Source organism: Prinia subflava, chromosome 8 (assembly GCF_021018805.1).
Source record: "Prinia subflava isolate CZ2003 ecotype Zambia chromosome 8, Cam_Psub_1.2, whole genome shotgun sequence".
NCBI classification, from domain to species: domain Eukaryota; kingdom Metazoa; phylum Chordata; class Aves; order Passeriformes; family Cisticolidae; genus Prinia; species Prinia subflava.
The window spans coordinates 18,315,316-18,330,119 of record NC_086254.1 but is presented as its reverse complement, the minus strand read 5'-3'; the positions used below and the strand labels follow the sequence as shown (position 1 = coordinate 18,330,119).

Here is a 14,804-nt window from a genome sequence, read left to right as displayed (position 1 = left end):
GCAGAGCAGTGTGTTATTACCTTCGAGGCATTCATGCCCTGCACAGGGCTGGCTGTCACGTACATCCCAAGGTTCCAGGGCTGTGACCCAGTGGAGCCAGGCCCTGTTATCCCATCCTCCCTGACTCATATTCGTAGCCAGTGTTTGTGGCACTAAGTACCTCTGAAACACTTTACGTTTTCAAACTGCTGAACAAACATGAACAAATAGTTCTGGCTGAGGTTTGGTGAGTCATGGTTTGTGCTGACTGAAACTCATGTTATCAGGAGCAGCACTGACAAACAGGTACAGAGGACAGACTGAAACGCTCAGGGAAAGGCTGCAAACAGCTAGGAAGGATGAAGCTGCACTTTCAGCACTTGCTGTGCTGGGAAAACAGAAATTTAAGCCTGATACTCAATAAATCTGCCTTTAGCAGGACTGAAGTGATACCAGTGTGTTCCTATTTCTTTCCTCTGGCACTGCTTGTCTCTTAGGTTATGTTTTATATATTCAGGGAGATCTCATTTTGGCCTACCAGTGCCTTAAGGGGTTTATAAAAAGGAGGCAGAAGGATTTTTTTTATACATGCAAAGAAGTGACAGGAGAAGGGACAATGGTTTTACACTGCCAGAGGGCAGGATTGGATGGGATGTTAGGAAGAAATTCTTCCCTGGGAGGGTGGTGAGGCCCTGGCACAGGTTGCCCGGAGAGGTTGTGACTGTCTCATCCCTGGAAATGTCCAAGGCCAGGTTGGACTGGGGCTTGGAGCAACCTGGGACAGTGGGAGATGTCCCTGCCCATGGCAGGGAGGGACACTGGATGATCTTCAAAGTCCTTTCCAATTCAAATCATTCCATGTTGGCATGATTCTGTATTTAGATATGTTGGTGTATGCACAGTAACACAGCAACCAGGATCCTTTCACAGATCTAACCTTTTATACCACCTTGGGAAAGTAAATCCCCCCTCATTGTCCTCAGCTTGCAGATCCCAACTCCTACAGATTCAGGCAGTCCATCGAGATGTGTCCAGTTCTCAGCACAGAGATCCCTGCCTGTGGTACTCTCAGCAATGAGTTTACTCTTTATTACAATTTTTGACATAGAAGTACCAGTCCAGATGGCTGTTGTTGAGGTGTGAGCAGGGCTTGGGGGAAGCCACAGCAGTTACGATCAGTATTAGTGTGGTAGTAGCGAGATGAGGTGGCAGCTCTCCAGCTCAAGGCCTCTGCAGCCTCCAGGAGCTGAGAGCAAGCACAGCCTGTGTGCAGTGCTGGGCACTGCTCAGCACAGCTGAGGAGAGCTCTGGAAAATGGGAAAAGCCTTAATTCCAACGGAGTCATCACAGGGCACAGGTACTTCTCCAAAAAGTAGAAATTTGGGAGGTTGTAACAAGCTTCGACACCCAGAGGAAATCTGTAGTTAGTTTTAACTGTAGCATTCAGGAAAAACATTAAATGACGTTAACACCTGGGAAAAAAGAGTTTGAAATTTTGAATTTTGAAAGGTTTTATTGCTTTTATTTTACTGGAACACTGATATATATCATACAAGTTTCTTAGTGATTCATTAGAACATCTATGACTGATATCTGAAAAGTTAAGCAAGAACACTGAGTGTCTCCTACTGCAGCTCGAAACACTGAGTGTGCAGGTGTCACTTATTCAGAATAAAAAAGAAAGGCCAGCAGAGCTTCTCTCTCCCTCTGCAATCTAACCAACCTTCCAGCCAGTTCATTTACTTCCCCTCGCTGGCAGCAGTTCTGGTTTGTGCTCCCCCCTGAGTGAGCTCAGGGCTGTGCTGCCACTGACCACAACGGGTGCCCAGAGAGCAGGAATGACAGAAAAAGCAAACCCAACTTTGCATTCTATCTCCAAACTGTTTCCTCCAGTTATGCGGCCAATCGGAGATTAAAACAGTCAGCTCTTCCTTTTTTTTTATCTTTCTTTTTTTTCCTTTTCACCTACGTGTTGTGGTTTTTTTCTCTTTTTTTTTTCCTTCCTTTTCACATTTTCCAACCTAGCCAGCGTGGAGGCAAGGCACATCAAGGCAGAGATGGGGACTGAAAGAGCCCTTGTGCTGGACAGGCTAGCGAGCAACGTGGCAAAGAGAAAAAGCTCAATGCCTCAGAAATTTATTGGTAAGAACAAAACCCCTTTTCATCTGCAACAGTTAAATACGTGTGGGTCGGTAACAAACAGTACAATGCCTTTGCTTCTTTTAAATATCCTGCTCAAGCTTAGCATCTAATACAAAAGAATAAAGTAACACTGATTTTTGGGATGGGTTTTAGTGATTTGTTGTAAGGGGTTGATTAAAATAAAAAGAATTTATTCTGTTGGCTGCTTAAACTGGGTGGAAGCTGCTGTTGTGCCTTGTGTCTTTATGCAGGTGATTTATAAACATATTTTTTGAGTTTCCACATGCCATTTCTGTACCTATGTATTTGAAATGTTCTCTGCTAGGATCTAGATCAGGTAAAGAACAGGAAGGTTAATGTTTTCTCAGTAGGAGCTGAAGATTCCTGCAGGATTCATGTGTGGAATAAGCCTAAAGACAGAAAAGTATTGAATTTCTCTTAGTCATCCTCCTAAATTTGTCTATGATTAAAAAATATTGAATCCTTTCTTGTGGTAATTTAAGCAAGCAGATGTCTCCATAGTATTTTCTTTGCATTTAATTGTACACGATCAGAGTTTTGCATGTTGAGGATCTCAAATACTAGCTGGGCAGGTTCTGTGTTTCAGCAAACACCTGACCCTCTTGGCCAGTCTCATTTCATCAACCTACCTTTAGAGAAAATAAAGTACAACCCTGTTTCCTAAGGAAATCCTTACTCAGCAGTTAGATATTATTGGTGCTGATGAAGCCTTATTTGTGCTCTTTGTAGGGTTATATAAGGCAACAAGTGCTTTTATTTTTTTTATGGCTTAATATGAAGTTCACCCTCGGAGTGGGGCCCAAGTGGGAGGGAGGGACGTGGGCTGGGAGGGCAGCAGGACTCCCACAGCTGCCAAACCCTGGCACGGGGTGCACCTGAGCCAGGTAAAGGTGAGCAGCTGGATCCAGCCAGGTAAAGCTGTGCAAATGGATCCATCCAGGTAAAGGTGAGCAGATGGATGCAGCCAGGTGAAGGTGAGAAGCCAGATCCAGCCAGGTAAAGCTGTGCAAATGGATCCATCCAGGTAAAGGTGAGCAGCTGGATTTATCTAGGTAAAGGTGAGCAGCTGGATCCAGCCAGGTAAAGGTGAGCAGCTGGATTTATCCAGGTAAAGGTGAGCAGCTGGATTTATCCAGGTAAAGGTGAGCAGCTGGATGCAGCCAGGTGAAGGTGAGAAGCCAGATCCAGCCAGGTAAAGCTCTGCAAATGGATCCAGCCAGGTAAAGGTGAGCAGCTGGATGCAGCCAGGTAAAGGTGAGCAGCTGGATCCAGCCAGGTAAAGGTGAAAAGCCAGATCCAGCCAGGTAAAGCTGTGCAAATGGATCCATCCAGGTAAAGGTGAGAAGCCAGATCCAGCCAGGTAAAGGTGAGCAGCTGGATTTATCCAGGTAAAGGTGAGCAGCTCAATTTATCCAGGTAAAGGTGAGCAGCTGGATGCAGCCAGGTACAGGTGGGCAGCTGGATCCAGCCAGGTAAAAATGTGCAGCTGGATCCAGCCAGGTAAAGGTGAGAAGCCAGATCCAGCCAGGTAAAGGTGAGAAGCCAGATCCAGCCAGGTAAAGCTGTGCAAATGGATCCAGCCAGGTAAAGGTGAGCAGCTGGATTTATCCAGGTAAAGGTGAGCAGCTGGATTTATCCAGGTAAAGGTGAGCAGCTGGATCCAGCCAGGTAAAGGTGAGCAGCTGGATCCATCCAGGTAAAGGTGAGCAGCTGGATTTATCTAGGTAAAGGTGAGCAGCTGGATCCATCCAGGTAAGGCTGTGCAGTTGGATCTATCCACACAGGAAACCAACTCAATTTTTGAAGGTAATGGTGCTCTTAGTGGGTTTAGTGGGTAGCACTGGGCTTTCATCTAAGAAAACTGGTCTCATTTTTTAATTTATTTTACATTAATGTGGCTTTCTAAAGGTCACCTCATTGCACAGCCACACCAGCACACTCCACCTGAGTGCCTTTGGTGCTCAGGATTGAACCTGGGCCTGTGGGGCTCGGCCCTTACACGTCTTGCTGTCGTTCAAAAAGCAATACTACTGCAAATGGGTTTGTAATCCTTCAGCTTCCTCTATTTTAGCTTTTTTCTGCTCTCTCATTGTGCAATCACCACCAGTTTGACCTTTATGTATTTTATTAAACACGCCTGCAGCAGGATGCACCCCCTCAGCATAAACCTAACGTGAAGAGCAAGTGGGTTTGGGGTTTCCCTTGTGAGCCAATGAGTTCCTGTGTGGCCCAGATCCTCTGGGATTTGTGCTAGTGCTGGATGGCGTGAACTGGCACTGAACACACAGTGGAGAACCTATCACAGCTCACCTAAAGGCACAAAATAACCAATTTCTGAAACTTGCTGTTTTTCTAGGATTTCTGTGATTTTTCTTGTACGATTACATGTAAAAACATCCCCCTCTCAGTCCTCTGTATCTCTGGGAGGGATGTTTTCAGGAGCAGGCTGTCCGACCTTGGTCTGACTCCTGTGCCTTTCTGACCTGGCCCTGTCAGAGCTCAGATCTGCCAGGCCAGCGCAGGGATTCCTTGGGAAATCTGGGAATGAGTGCTGATGTCTCATTTAGTCAGGAAGCAGGGACAGGGATATGCACTAACAAGGCATCTTTGTTTGGCTCGTGTCTCTGAATGAAGTCTATTGATCAGAAGAAAAACCCCTTTATTATAATTGGAGGGCTCTGCAGAGATTCAGACAAGCACCAGGAGTCTCACCCACTTTATTTTTCACATTTCCATCCCCAGTAGCTGCCTCATGTGCACCAGTACAAGTCCCACACAAGGGCAGGGGCCACCAAACCCTGCATTTGACTCTTCACCTCTGCACCAGGCCCCTCTTCAGAGCCTTAAAATCCACCAGGACAGTGGAATCACAGAGCACTGCAAGACCCTCAGTGATCATTCAGCAGTTGGACTCAGTGGTCCTGGTTGGTCTCTTCCAGCTCAGGATATTCCACAATCCTCTGATCACACATCATGTTTTTAATCTTACTTTACAACAGCAAACCTTAACACCAAAATTTTCAGGGAGTCTTGTCTATTCTTGTAGCTTTTTTTTTTTCTTTTTAAATTTCCAATTTATTCCCATCTTTCACTTGCCTGGAGCTGGTTTTACGAGTCAGAAGTCCTGTGGCATTTTGTTTCCTTCCATGTGAAGCTGGACGGCGAGCGGTGCCGCCGGCTGGAAGCGTTTGCACTCTTGTGGTTCGTTAACCTTTTGGAGTGTTTTAGAAGAGAAACGTGAGCTCCTGGTTTTCTGCCTCTGCAGTGAAACCCCACGAGTTTCATACACATTGAGTCACGGTGTTGACAGGTGACTGATAAACATCTGCACCAGTCGAGTTACCGTAACTAAGAGATTCGTGGATCTAATGTTTGCCACTCACTTGCACGTGAAACCTTTCATCTGGTCTTTTTTTTTGTATTTTTTTAAGCTATGAACAAGTTGATGGTTTTAGTAACCACAGAATTCAGTTACTTATTTCTAGGCATTCACCTCCAAAATGCCTTTAGTGCTTTTGGGGTGCAGTTTATTTCCTCCTTGCAGCTGGCACAGAGAACAGGAGTTGCACTGTGCTGCCCAGAGAGGTGTGAGCAGAATTTCAGCTGCACTCTCCTCCACTTCTGTCCAGTCCAGAGTTTTCCAGCCCCACTACACCCAGAGGAAAACTTTTTTTTTCACTAACCTCTTATCAAGTTACTCTGACTGTGGGGGTTTTATATCTTTATTTATATCTGCCAGTGTTAGATTACCTGAATACCTGTGTAGAGGTCCAAGAAGCCAGGTGCAGAGGAAGCTGTAGTTGTCAAAGGACAGCGGGGAAAACTGACTTCAGTGTCCAAGGACTTGTCAGAGATTAATTTCTCAGAAAGTACCCTCACCACCTCCTCTATTAGACTGGTTTGCTTCTGAGCCTGAGGTTTAAAACAATACAAAAAAACCAAAAAACAAAACAAAAAAAAAAAACCAAAAAAACCCCACCCAAAATCTACCTGTGTCTAAGAACAGCCTCTTCCAGCAGAGAACGTATCATGGCCCATTCCCAGAGATTTCTGCCCTTTGGAAAAGTCATCCCAGCTTTTAAACAGTTCTTCACCCACCCAGGTAATTATCACCTCTCGTCTCTCACAGGTGAGAAGCGGCCCAGCTTCGATGTCAATTATAACTCCAGTTTCCTGTACGAGAAGGAGAGCGAGATGATGCACGGGCGCATGATGGACCAGGCCATCAACAACGCCATCACCTACCTCGGGGCCGAGGCCCTGCGCCCGCTGGTGCAGCCCCAGCCGGCGCCCACGGCCGAGATGGTGCCGGTCATCAGCAGCCTGTACCCGCTGCCGCTGCCGCGCGCCGACGTCCCCAACGGCGCCGCGCTGGACGCCGACAAGAGCCACGGCCACCTCAGGGACAAGAGCCTGTCGTCCGACAGGGGCCTTTCCCCGAACAACAGCGGCCACGACTCCACAGACACTGACAGCAACCACGAGGAGAGGCCCAACCCCGCCTTCCACCAGAGCCAGGCGATCTCGGCGCCGACCCGCAACGGCCTCCAGGCCCTGAAGGATTTCCCGAGGCCGTACGACATCATCAAGCCGCCCGCCATCTGCCCGCGCGACGCCTTCAAGGTCATCAACAAGGACGGGGAGGCCATCGGGGCGTACCGCTGCGACCACTGCCGCGTGCTCTTCCTGGATTACGTCATGTTCACCATCCACATGGGCTGCCACGGCTTCCGCGACCCCTTCGAGTGCAACGTCTGCGGCTACCGCAGCCACGACCGCTACGAGTTCTCCTCGCACATAGCGCGGGGAGAGCACAGAGTCGTGCTCAAGTGAAAGGACCCGTTCTCCAAGGTCAAAGGCTGTGTTTTCCATTGGTTGGTTGGGGTTTTAATTAGTATAATGAAATTTCTTGAGTATTTTTCTAGGTCGGTTTGAAGTGTGTCACAAGGAGGTGACACCTTTTTAAAATTTGTCTTTCCCGATAATTCAGTGTTCTGTAGCATCTCTGCCTGGCTGCTGTGGTGAGTGGGACTGTGGGAAACACCAGGAGCAGAGACTGGTTTTGATACGAACTTTATTTTTGCGAAACTTCAGAGCCATTTACGATGTTTTCAATTTTTAACTTGTGTTTGTTTTTATAGAGTTTGCTTTAAGTCAGCACAAAAGGTTTTCATGCCAATTCCCCTGCTCATGCAGATGTATAGTCAGAGGTGTGTTAGAGGAGCTTTTCCTTGTTATAATCCCGATGGCCTCCCAGTGGCTCATCACCAAAACAAGGAAAACGAGGGCAGGAAAAGGGAGGGATTATTAATTCCTCCTAAAGATTTTCCCCTAAACCCTAATGAGAGTGTAACACACTTTCATTTTTCTTACCCCACTGCTGACTTTCTTTAAGTTACTCACTAAGAGCAAAACGAGAAATGAGACCTATTTGGGGTCGGGATTTTTTAACAGTATATATTTTTGGGATACCCAGTGAGGTCACTGGTTGGCTCATCCATGTGGCCTAGGGGAAATCCCAATTTTCATTGTTGGAAACTCCTCCTTTCTGATGGGTGCCGAGAACAAGGATGAAGCTGTGCTGTGTATTGTGCCTCTGCCTTGCTCCCACAGCAGGACAGGGTGGCCCTGGGTGGCTTTGGACAGGTGAGACCCCAGGCAGGTGTGTGAGAGCCACACCTGCACCAGGACAGCCCTGGGGAGGTGCTGCTCCACGCCCTGAGCAGGTGCCATCCCTTTGAAGCCGATTTTTACAACAGTTCTCTGAATCTCCCCATGGCCCCACAGCTGTGTCGGTGTCCCTGTGCTGGAGAGGAGTTTGGTAACGGCTTTGCTGAGTGGAGGTTTAGTCTTTGCAAAATATTTTTATATCCCATATTTAGGAGCGTTCTGATGGACTTTCTGCACCCCTTGTGTGATTTGAGAGCTGTGTTGCTTTTGTGTTATCCCTGCTGATCCAATCACTCCCCTGAGGGAAGGGTGGAGAGTTGAGGATCAAGAAATCCTGAAGTTCATCCCTTCCTCTGAATTCTTTCGGCTCAATTATTTCCTCTCTGAACTTTAAGGCACAAAATAAGAAATTTATATTCATTTTTTCCACTAAGGGTGAGTCTGGAGAGAGATAAATCAGTCTGCAGTGTGCCTGAGTATCCAGAGCACTGTGGAAATGCTAATCCAGGATCCTGCTATCCCTAGGGTTGAGGAGAAGCCTTTTGTTGTTGTGTGTGGAGCTGCAAAGCAGATTTAGGATGTTTCCCACCATGAGAAAGGTGCATGTTTGCTCTCCCTGAGTGAACAATGTGACCAATGCTCCTCCTGTGAGGGAGGCTGCAGTTCCACCGAGGAGCAGCCCCAAGGGCCAAGGTTTTGTGTCCATAAAAGAGAGGGAAAGGAAGGGCAAGGGAGTGAGAAAATTGCCAGAGGAAAAAGAGAAGGTTCCACTGCTGCTCTGACATTTTGAAGTCCGACATTTTTAGGACATTGTGGTTGTGGTTGTCTTTATCAGTTTCCAATTTTGTGACAAGCTTGCTTTTCAATGGCTTAGTTTTCAAGACCAAAGAATTGTCAATAAATGAATAAAATATTTAAATAATGACGATGTCCTGACTTGAGGGCAGGCAAAGGCAGGTTATCAAAGGAATCTGCAGAGAGATACCACCTGGAGCCATCCAAAAATCTTACTTTCCGTAAGTGGATTGGGTAATGGATTCATCTAAAAATATATTTGAATTGTTCCTTCCCACCCTATCATTCACCACGTCCCACAGTGCTACCCTGGCTTGGGAGATGGAATCCCACTGGGCTGTGTCTGGATGTTGAGGGGCTGTGTTGGTCCAGGGCAGGTCCCCAGGCTTGGAGGAGCTCTGGAAACCACCTCGTCTGGGAAAGCAGACAGGAAAAGCACTGGAACTGGTTGGGAGCTTAATTTATTCTGCTCCTGGTTTGGTTATTTTGGTCTGGAACAGGTTTAGAGCATTCTTGGTGTGTCTTGTCTCTCTTGGTTCTTCATTCACCGATGAATTACACCCCAAGAGTGGGCAGGGGAGGCTCAGGGAAGGAGCTTTTGGCACCAAGAAAGGAGCCTGTGGTTCTTAAAGGTTTACTGAAGTTTTAAAAATGTCAGTAAATAAGTGTCCAATTCATCAGCCATGAAAACAGATCTGGGAGTGACCAGCAGAGCTGCTCGAGGGTGGGAATGAGCTGTGGGGCTGGAGCTGCAGGTGTCCCTCACCTCTGGGACCTGTAAATCCCTCAGGTGTGACGGGACCTGTGAGCAGCACGGCCGTGGCTGTGCTGTGTCCCCACGGTGGAGGCTGTGCTCAGCAGAACCAGTTACTCAGCGGAGTAACTGATACACTCAGAGGTGTGAAACAACTTCTGCTCCCCTGACTGCTGGAAAAGGGTGTTGGACACAGTTTTGGTTAATAGAGGAACGATTGAACCCCAGAGCTGTGGGGTGGAGGCAGCTCAGCCCCACGCTCGGGCTGTGGGGTGGGCTTGTGGTTCCCAGGGTGCCGGGGCTGTGTCAGCCCGATGGAAACATCCCGGCAGCGGAGGGTGGAGGCTCACACCAACCCCCCCGGCCCTTTTAGCACCTGCTTGACGAGGCTGACGTTGTTCGCCCTCTTTTCATTCCCCCCTGACACCTTCTGCCGCAAGAGCTGGACACGCTTGAGAAACAGAAACGGAAAAAAAAACTGAGAAGAAAGTCAGAGGATCCTTTTTTTTTTTTCTTTTCCCTTCACTTCCTTCACAGCCCGGGTGCGACACAAGCACTGAGGGGTCTTTCCCCGAGACTCCGAGGGTTGGGTGAGACAGAGGGGGCTCGGGGCTGGGGACAGCGAGTCCCACGGCATCTTCTCATCCTGGTTTGTCCCTTAATAAGGATGGGTTTGATCCAAAACCCCTCAGCCTCCTCCTGCCTGGAGCCAAACCCCTTTCAAGGCTTACAGAAACCTTCAGTTGGTGTTGTGACAGAGAGATCTTTATCGGCTGATAGCTGTAATCGTGATAGAGCACAGAGGAACTCGTTTCTCCTGTCGTCGTGTTGAAACACGCTTCGTAACGCACAAAAAATCCCAGAAAACTTCCGGGTGCTGCTCTGCATCCTTGGAGCATCCCGGCCGGCTCCTGCTCCCGCGGGGAGCGCTCCAGCACCCCAAACCCGGCGGTGCCGGGAGGGGACAGGGAGGACTGAGTCACTGCCACCACCTCACTCCTCCGTGTCCCAACTCCCCAGCCGTGCTCTGAGTCACGGCCCGCCGGGACCCGGCGGCGTTTTCCCACCCTCCGCGTGGGTCTGGTTCCCAAATTCGGGGGGCAGGGGATGAGCAGAGCCACCCCTGTGCTGAACCTCTGCGGGAAGGGGCACTGGAAGCGTCCCCAGCTCTGGCACGGCCAAGGGGGAGCTCTGCAACCCCGGGGCTCTCACCGGGACCCGCGGGTGCAGCACAAGCCGGGACAGGGCCACGACTGTCACCGGGGCACCACGACGGGGGCAGCAGGTTTGTGTCACGCCCGATGCCCCCCTCGCTGCGTCGGGAGGGAAGTGAAGCCCCCGGGGAGCCGCCGAACCGGCCCCTCCAGCCCCTCCAGCCGGGTTAAATCTGGCGCCACATTTGCATGGCAGCGAGTCGGCACCTGGCAGCGAAATCCTCGGGGGATCGAGGACACGGGGAGCGGCTGGCAATTGTCACACGCCGGAGACAGGAAAGTCCCAGCAGACGATTGTTTTTAGAAGAATCTACTTCCAGCCCGCACGGCTCCGGCCCCTCCAGCGGGGCTGCGGCGATGGTGGCTGGGGGTGACAGTCCTGGGCTCGAGTGGCGCTCCGTGGCCACGGAGGATGCTCCAGGTGGGACGTGATGCTCCTCAGCCTCAAACATAACCCAGGTGCTCCCCACCTTGGGGATCCCCTCACCCACAGCAGCTCCCTGTCCCCCCCTCTCCCTGCCCGGGACCGCCGTGAGCAAGGCTGGGAGCGGGGCTGGAGCTGTCACTGCTCCCCCCAGACCCCACTGCCCTCCACCCGCACTGAGCGCTGGGGCTCATCCTGCTCCCCACAGCTCCCCCAGTACCAGCCCCATTGCAGCTCCCCTGGGGGACACCGTGGGGCTGGGAGTGTGTGAGGGGGGTCCTGTCCTCCCTCAGCCCCATTCCCCACACCTTGTAGCTCAATGCTGGGGGCCCCCCTTGTTGCTCCCCGGGGCCGGGCAGAGTCACCCCCATGCCCCCATCCTGCCCCCCAAGCGGAGAAAGTTAGTCAAATCTGCAGAAACCGCAGCGGGGGGAGGCAGCGGCACTGCCACCGCTTTGATGTCACCCCTGCACGTCCCACAGGTGCTGCCATCACCCCGGGGCCACGGCCCCACCGCCGCTTTGCCATTAACTCGTGCCAGAAGGGGGGATAACGCAAAAATATTTCCTTCCCCACCTCCATCCTGTCCCCACGGCCCCTGGAGCCGGCGGGGCTCTGAGAGGCCACGAGGCACACGGAGCTGCAGCCGCCTCCACCCAGCCTCTCACCGGGGGCTGGGGGTCCCTCCAGGGCTCCGGGGTGGAGCCAGGAAGGTTCAGCGGGGCTGATTCAGGCCGGGCCTCCTGCGGTTTCCCCCTGCGCTCACCTCCCGGTGCTGTCACGCCAGCGCCCAGGGGTGAACCCACCCGGCCGGCACCCACCGGGAGCCGCAGGGGAGCCCCTGGGGCAGCGTGAGCTGCTGGGCTCCCCCGCACCCACGCTGCACCAAGTTTTTCACATACATCCCACTCTGCACCGGTCCCTGCACCCCCTTTGCACCCCAAATGCCTCCCCCGTGCCCCTCTGAACACACCACATGCCCCTCACACTCTGTTTTCCGCCCTCCCAACACCTCCTGCACCCCCTGTGCTGCCCCAGGGCTTGGTGCCAGGCAGGGGTGACACAGGACCCCCCCCCCAGGGGACATTCCCGACCCCACAGCACTGCCCGGAGGGAGGAGGATGCAGCACCAGGGCGGGACGCGGTGAGGTCCCCTGGGTGTCACAGGCCCGCGGCTCGGAGGTACAGTTGCCCCAGGGGGAAGCTGCCAGCCCTTCCCAGCCCCGTCACGGCCGCTGCACTCCCGGAGGAAGCTGCTCTGCCTTGCTCACCAGGCACTGGTTATAAATACCCTCCCCATTTTAATGCGGCGGCGGCTGCAGCTATTTCGGGCCGGGAACAGGAAGCGAAACCCTGCACGGGTCCCGGCGTCCTCGCCCCCGCCCCCGGGACGGGCTGGGCAGTGCCAGGGAGCCACAAGGGTTTATCTGAAGCCCAGGAGCCGCACGCCCGCCTTGACCTTCTGTGCCTGCCAGCGGAGCAGGCGGATGGCGCGGAGGCCGAACCGCAGCACCGCGTCGTACTTGAACACCAGCTTGTAGAAGGCGTCGGTGATGAGGGCGCCGCTGGGGTCGGCGTGTTTGAGCGCGGCCATCGGGGTGTACGCCACGTTGGTCTGGTGCCGGAACGGTGGCCGAGCCGCCTCGATCACCCGCAGGGTGTGCTGCATGTGGGCACGGGACTGTCCCCTTCCTGTCCCCACAGCCCCACCCCTGCCCCAGCCCACCACCTATTCCCTTTCACCCCTATCTGCATCCCATCCCCATTAGCACCTCCATTCTCATTCAAATTCCCAGCCCCTCCCTTCCCATTTCCCTCCTATCCCCATTCCCATCCCAACTCCTTCTCATTCACTTCCTATCCCCATCTCCAAGCCCTTCCCATCCTATCCCCATCTCTAATCCATCCCACCTTACCCCGTTACCATTCCTATCCCATCCCCAGCTCCTTCCCATTCTATCCCTGTCTTTATCCTATCCCACCCCATCCCATCCTGCTCCTATCTCCATCCCTTCTCATTCCCGTTCCGTTTCCCTCCCATCTCCATCCTCAGTTCTTTCCCATCCACATTCCCATCCCATCCACATTCCCATCCCATCCACATTCCCATCCCATCACCGTTCCTATCCCCATTCCCAGCCAGGCTCAGCCCCATCGGGATGGAGCTGTCTGGGTGTCAGTGCCCCACTGCTGGCTGAGCATCCCTGCTCCTTGTTAGGGCTAATTGACACCTCTGTCCAGCCCAGCCCAGCAGGGCACCCCCAGCCCCCTGCGGCCCCCTGCCCGCCTGTCACCTCTGCAATGTCCTCGGGGGTCTGGCCCAGGCTGGTGAACACATCCCTGGAGTTCCTCAGGTAGAGCTTGGTGAAGATTTCGGCCGTCTCGGGGTCGGTCCGTGAGTAGTCGGCGCGTTCAGCTTCCTCGTACAGCTTCGTCTCGAACTCCGTCATCACCGGCCCCGGCTCCACCAGGCTGATCCTGCCCAGGGATGGGGCACTGGGCACTGGGCACCCCCAGACCCCCTGGCCCCGGGGGCTGCACGGCCGCCTGCCCCTGCACTCACGCCACGTTGAAGCGCAGCGCCTGCACCACCAGGCTCTCGCAGAAACCCTCCACCGCGAACTTGGAGGCCGAGTAGATGTCATTGAAGACGATGCCTGGATGGTTGAGGAGTCCCGGTCAGGGCTGGGTGGGGGCTGCTCCCCCCAGGGCACCCCGTTTTCCCCTACCCTGCAGGCCCATGATGCTGCTGATAACCACGATGTGGCCCCCGCGGCGCCGCTTCATGTCGGGCAGCACCTCCTTGACCAGGCGGACGAGGCCGAAGAAGTTGGTGTCCATGAGGCTCTGCATGGCCGCCAGGCTCTGGCACTCCAGGGGTCCCGCCATGCCCACCCCGGCGTTGCTGACTGTGGGCAGGGGGCATCGCTGGGGTGTGCCCTGGGCGGGGGCACCCCACACCCTGGGCATGGGGTGTCCCTGGTTCTCAGAGTGTCCCCAGCATGGGGTATGCAGGGTCTGTGGGACCCTGGCATAGAGGGTCACTGTTTTGTGGGGTCACAGGGTCCCTTGTGCATGAGGGGCCCCTGGCACAGGGGGGTCCCCAGAATGGGACATCCTGAGTTTGGATGGTCCCTGGTACAGGGAATGTCCCAGCACAGAGGGTCCCTGGTGCAGGGGGTCCCTGGCATGGACAGTCCCCGGTGCATGGGGTCAGGGTCATGAGGTGTCCCTGACATGGAGGGTCCCCTCGTGGGGTGCACAAATGATCCCCAGCACAGGACAAGCTTGCCTGAACAGCCCCCAGTACAGGGCTCCCCATCATGGAGGGTCCCCACACCGGGGTCACGGTGGGAGGGGAGTCCCGGGGCTCACCCAGGATATCGACGTGGCGCCCGGGGATGCTGTCGAGGCAGGCGCGGATGGAGCCCTCGTCACACACGTCCAGCTGTTTGATCTCCAGCGTCCGGCCCAGCGCCGGCCCCGCCGCCGCCGCCAGCGCCCCGCTCCTGCCCACGTTCCTCATGGTGGCGATGACTGGGAGGGCACGGGCGGCTCAGCCCCCGCGGGCTCTCCCCGGGGGCCGGGGGGATCCCCCCGCCCCGCTCACCTCGGAAGCGGCGCTGCTTGTCCCGCGCCAGCCGCACGGCCAGCGCCAGCCCGATGCCGGAGGAGCAGCCGGTGATCAGCACCGTCTTGGGAGCCATGGCACGGCCTCCCCCCCGCGCCCCAGCCCCCCGCCTTTTATAGCAGCTGCCCCAGCCCCAGCCCCCCCAAATCCGGGCCCGTAATCCCCCCTGGATAA

General features: G+C 53.7%; 2 protein-coding genes across 5 annotated transcripts in view; one reads left to right on the top strand and one right to left on the bottom strand.

Annotated features, from left to right (window-relative positions):
• Positions 1-8,787, top strand: part of IKZF3 (IKAROS family zinc finger 3) — a 37,011-nt gene extending 28,224 nt beyond the window's left edge. For 3 of the 4 annotated variants that reach the window (XM_063403780.1, XM_063403779.1, XM_063403777.1), the window contains 2 exons: positions 2,005-2,121; positions 6,272-8,787. In XM_063403780.1, coding sequence (XP_063259850.1) covers positions 2,005-2,121; positions 6,272-6,975 — 821 coding nt within the window. In that variant the 3' untranslated portion in view covers positions 6,976-8,787. The remainder of the gene's footprint in view (positions 1-2,004; positions 2,122-6,271) is intronic. The other variant, XM_063403778.1, reaches the window with a different exon arrangement.
• A 3,455-nt stretch (positions 8,788-12,242) lies between these two features.
• RDH8 (retinol dehydrogenase 8) lies at positions 12,243-14,750 on the bottom strand. Its single transcript, XM_063403799.1, has 6 exons — positions 14,610-14,750; positions 14,375-14,536; positions 13,729-13,908; positions 13,563-13,656; positions 13,294-13,477; positions 12,243-12,662 (listed from the first exon to the last, which is right to left on the bottom strand). The coding sequence occupies exons 1-6, from the start codon at positions 14,704-14,706 to the stop codon at positions 12,423-12,425; spliced, it is 957 nt and encodes a 318-aa protein (XP_063259869.1). The 5' UTR covers positions 14,707-14,750; the 3' UTR covers positions 12,243-12,422.
• Positions 14,751-14,804: the final 54 nt, after the last annotated feature.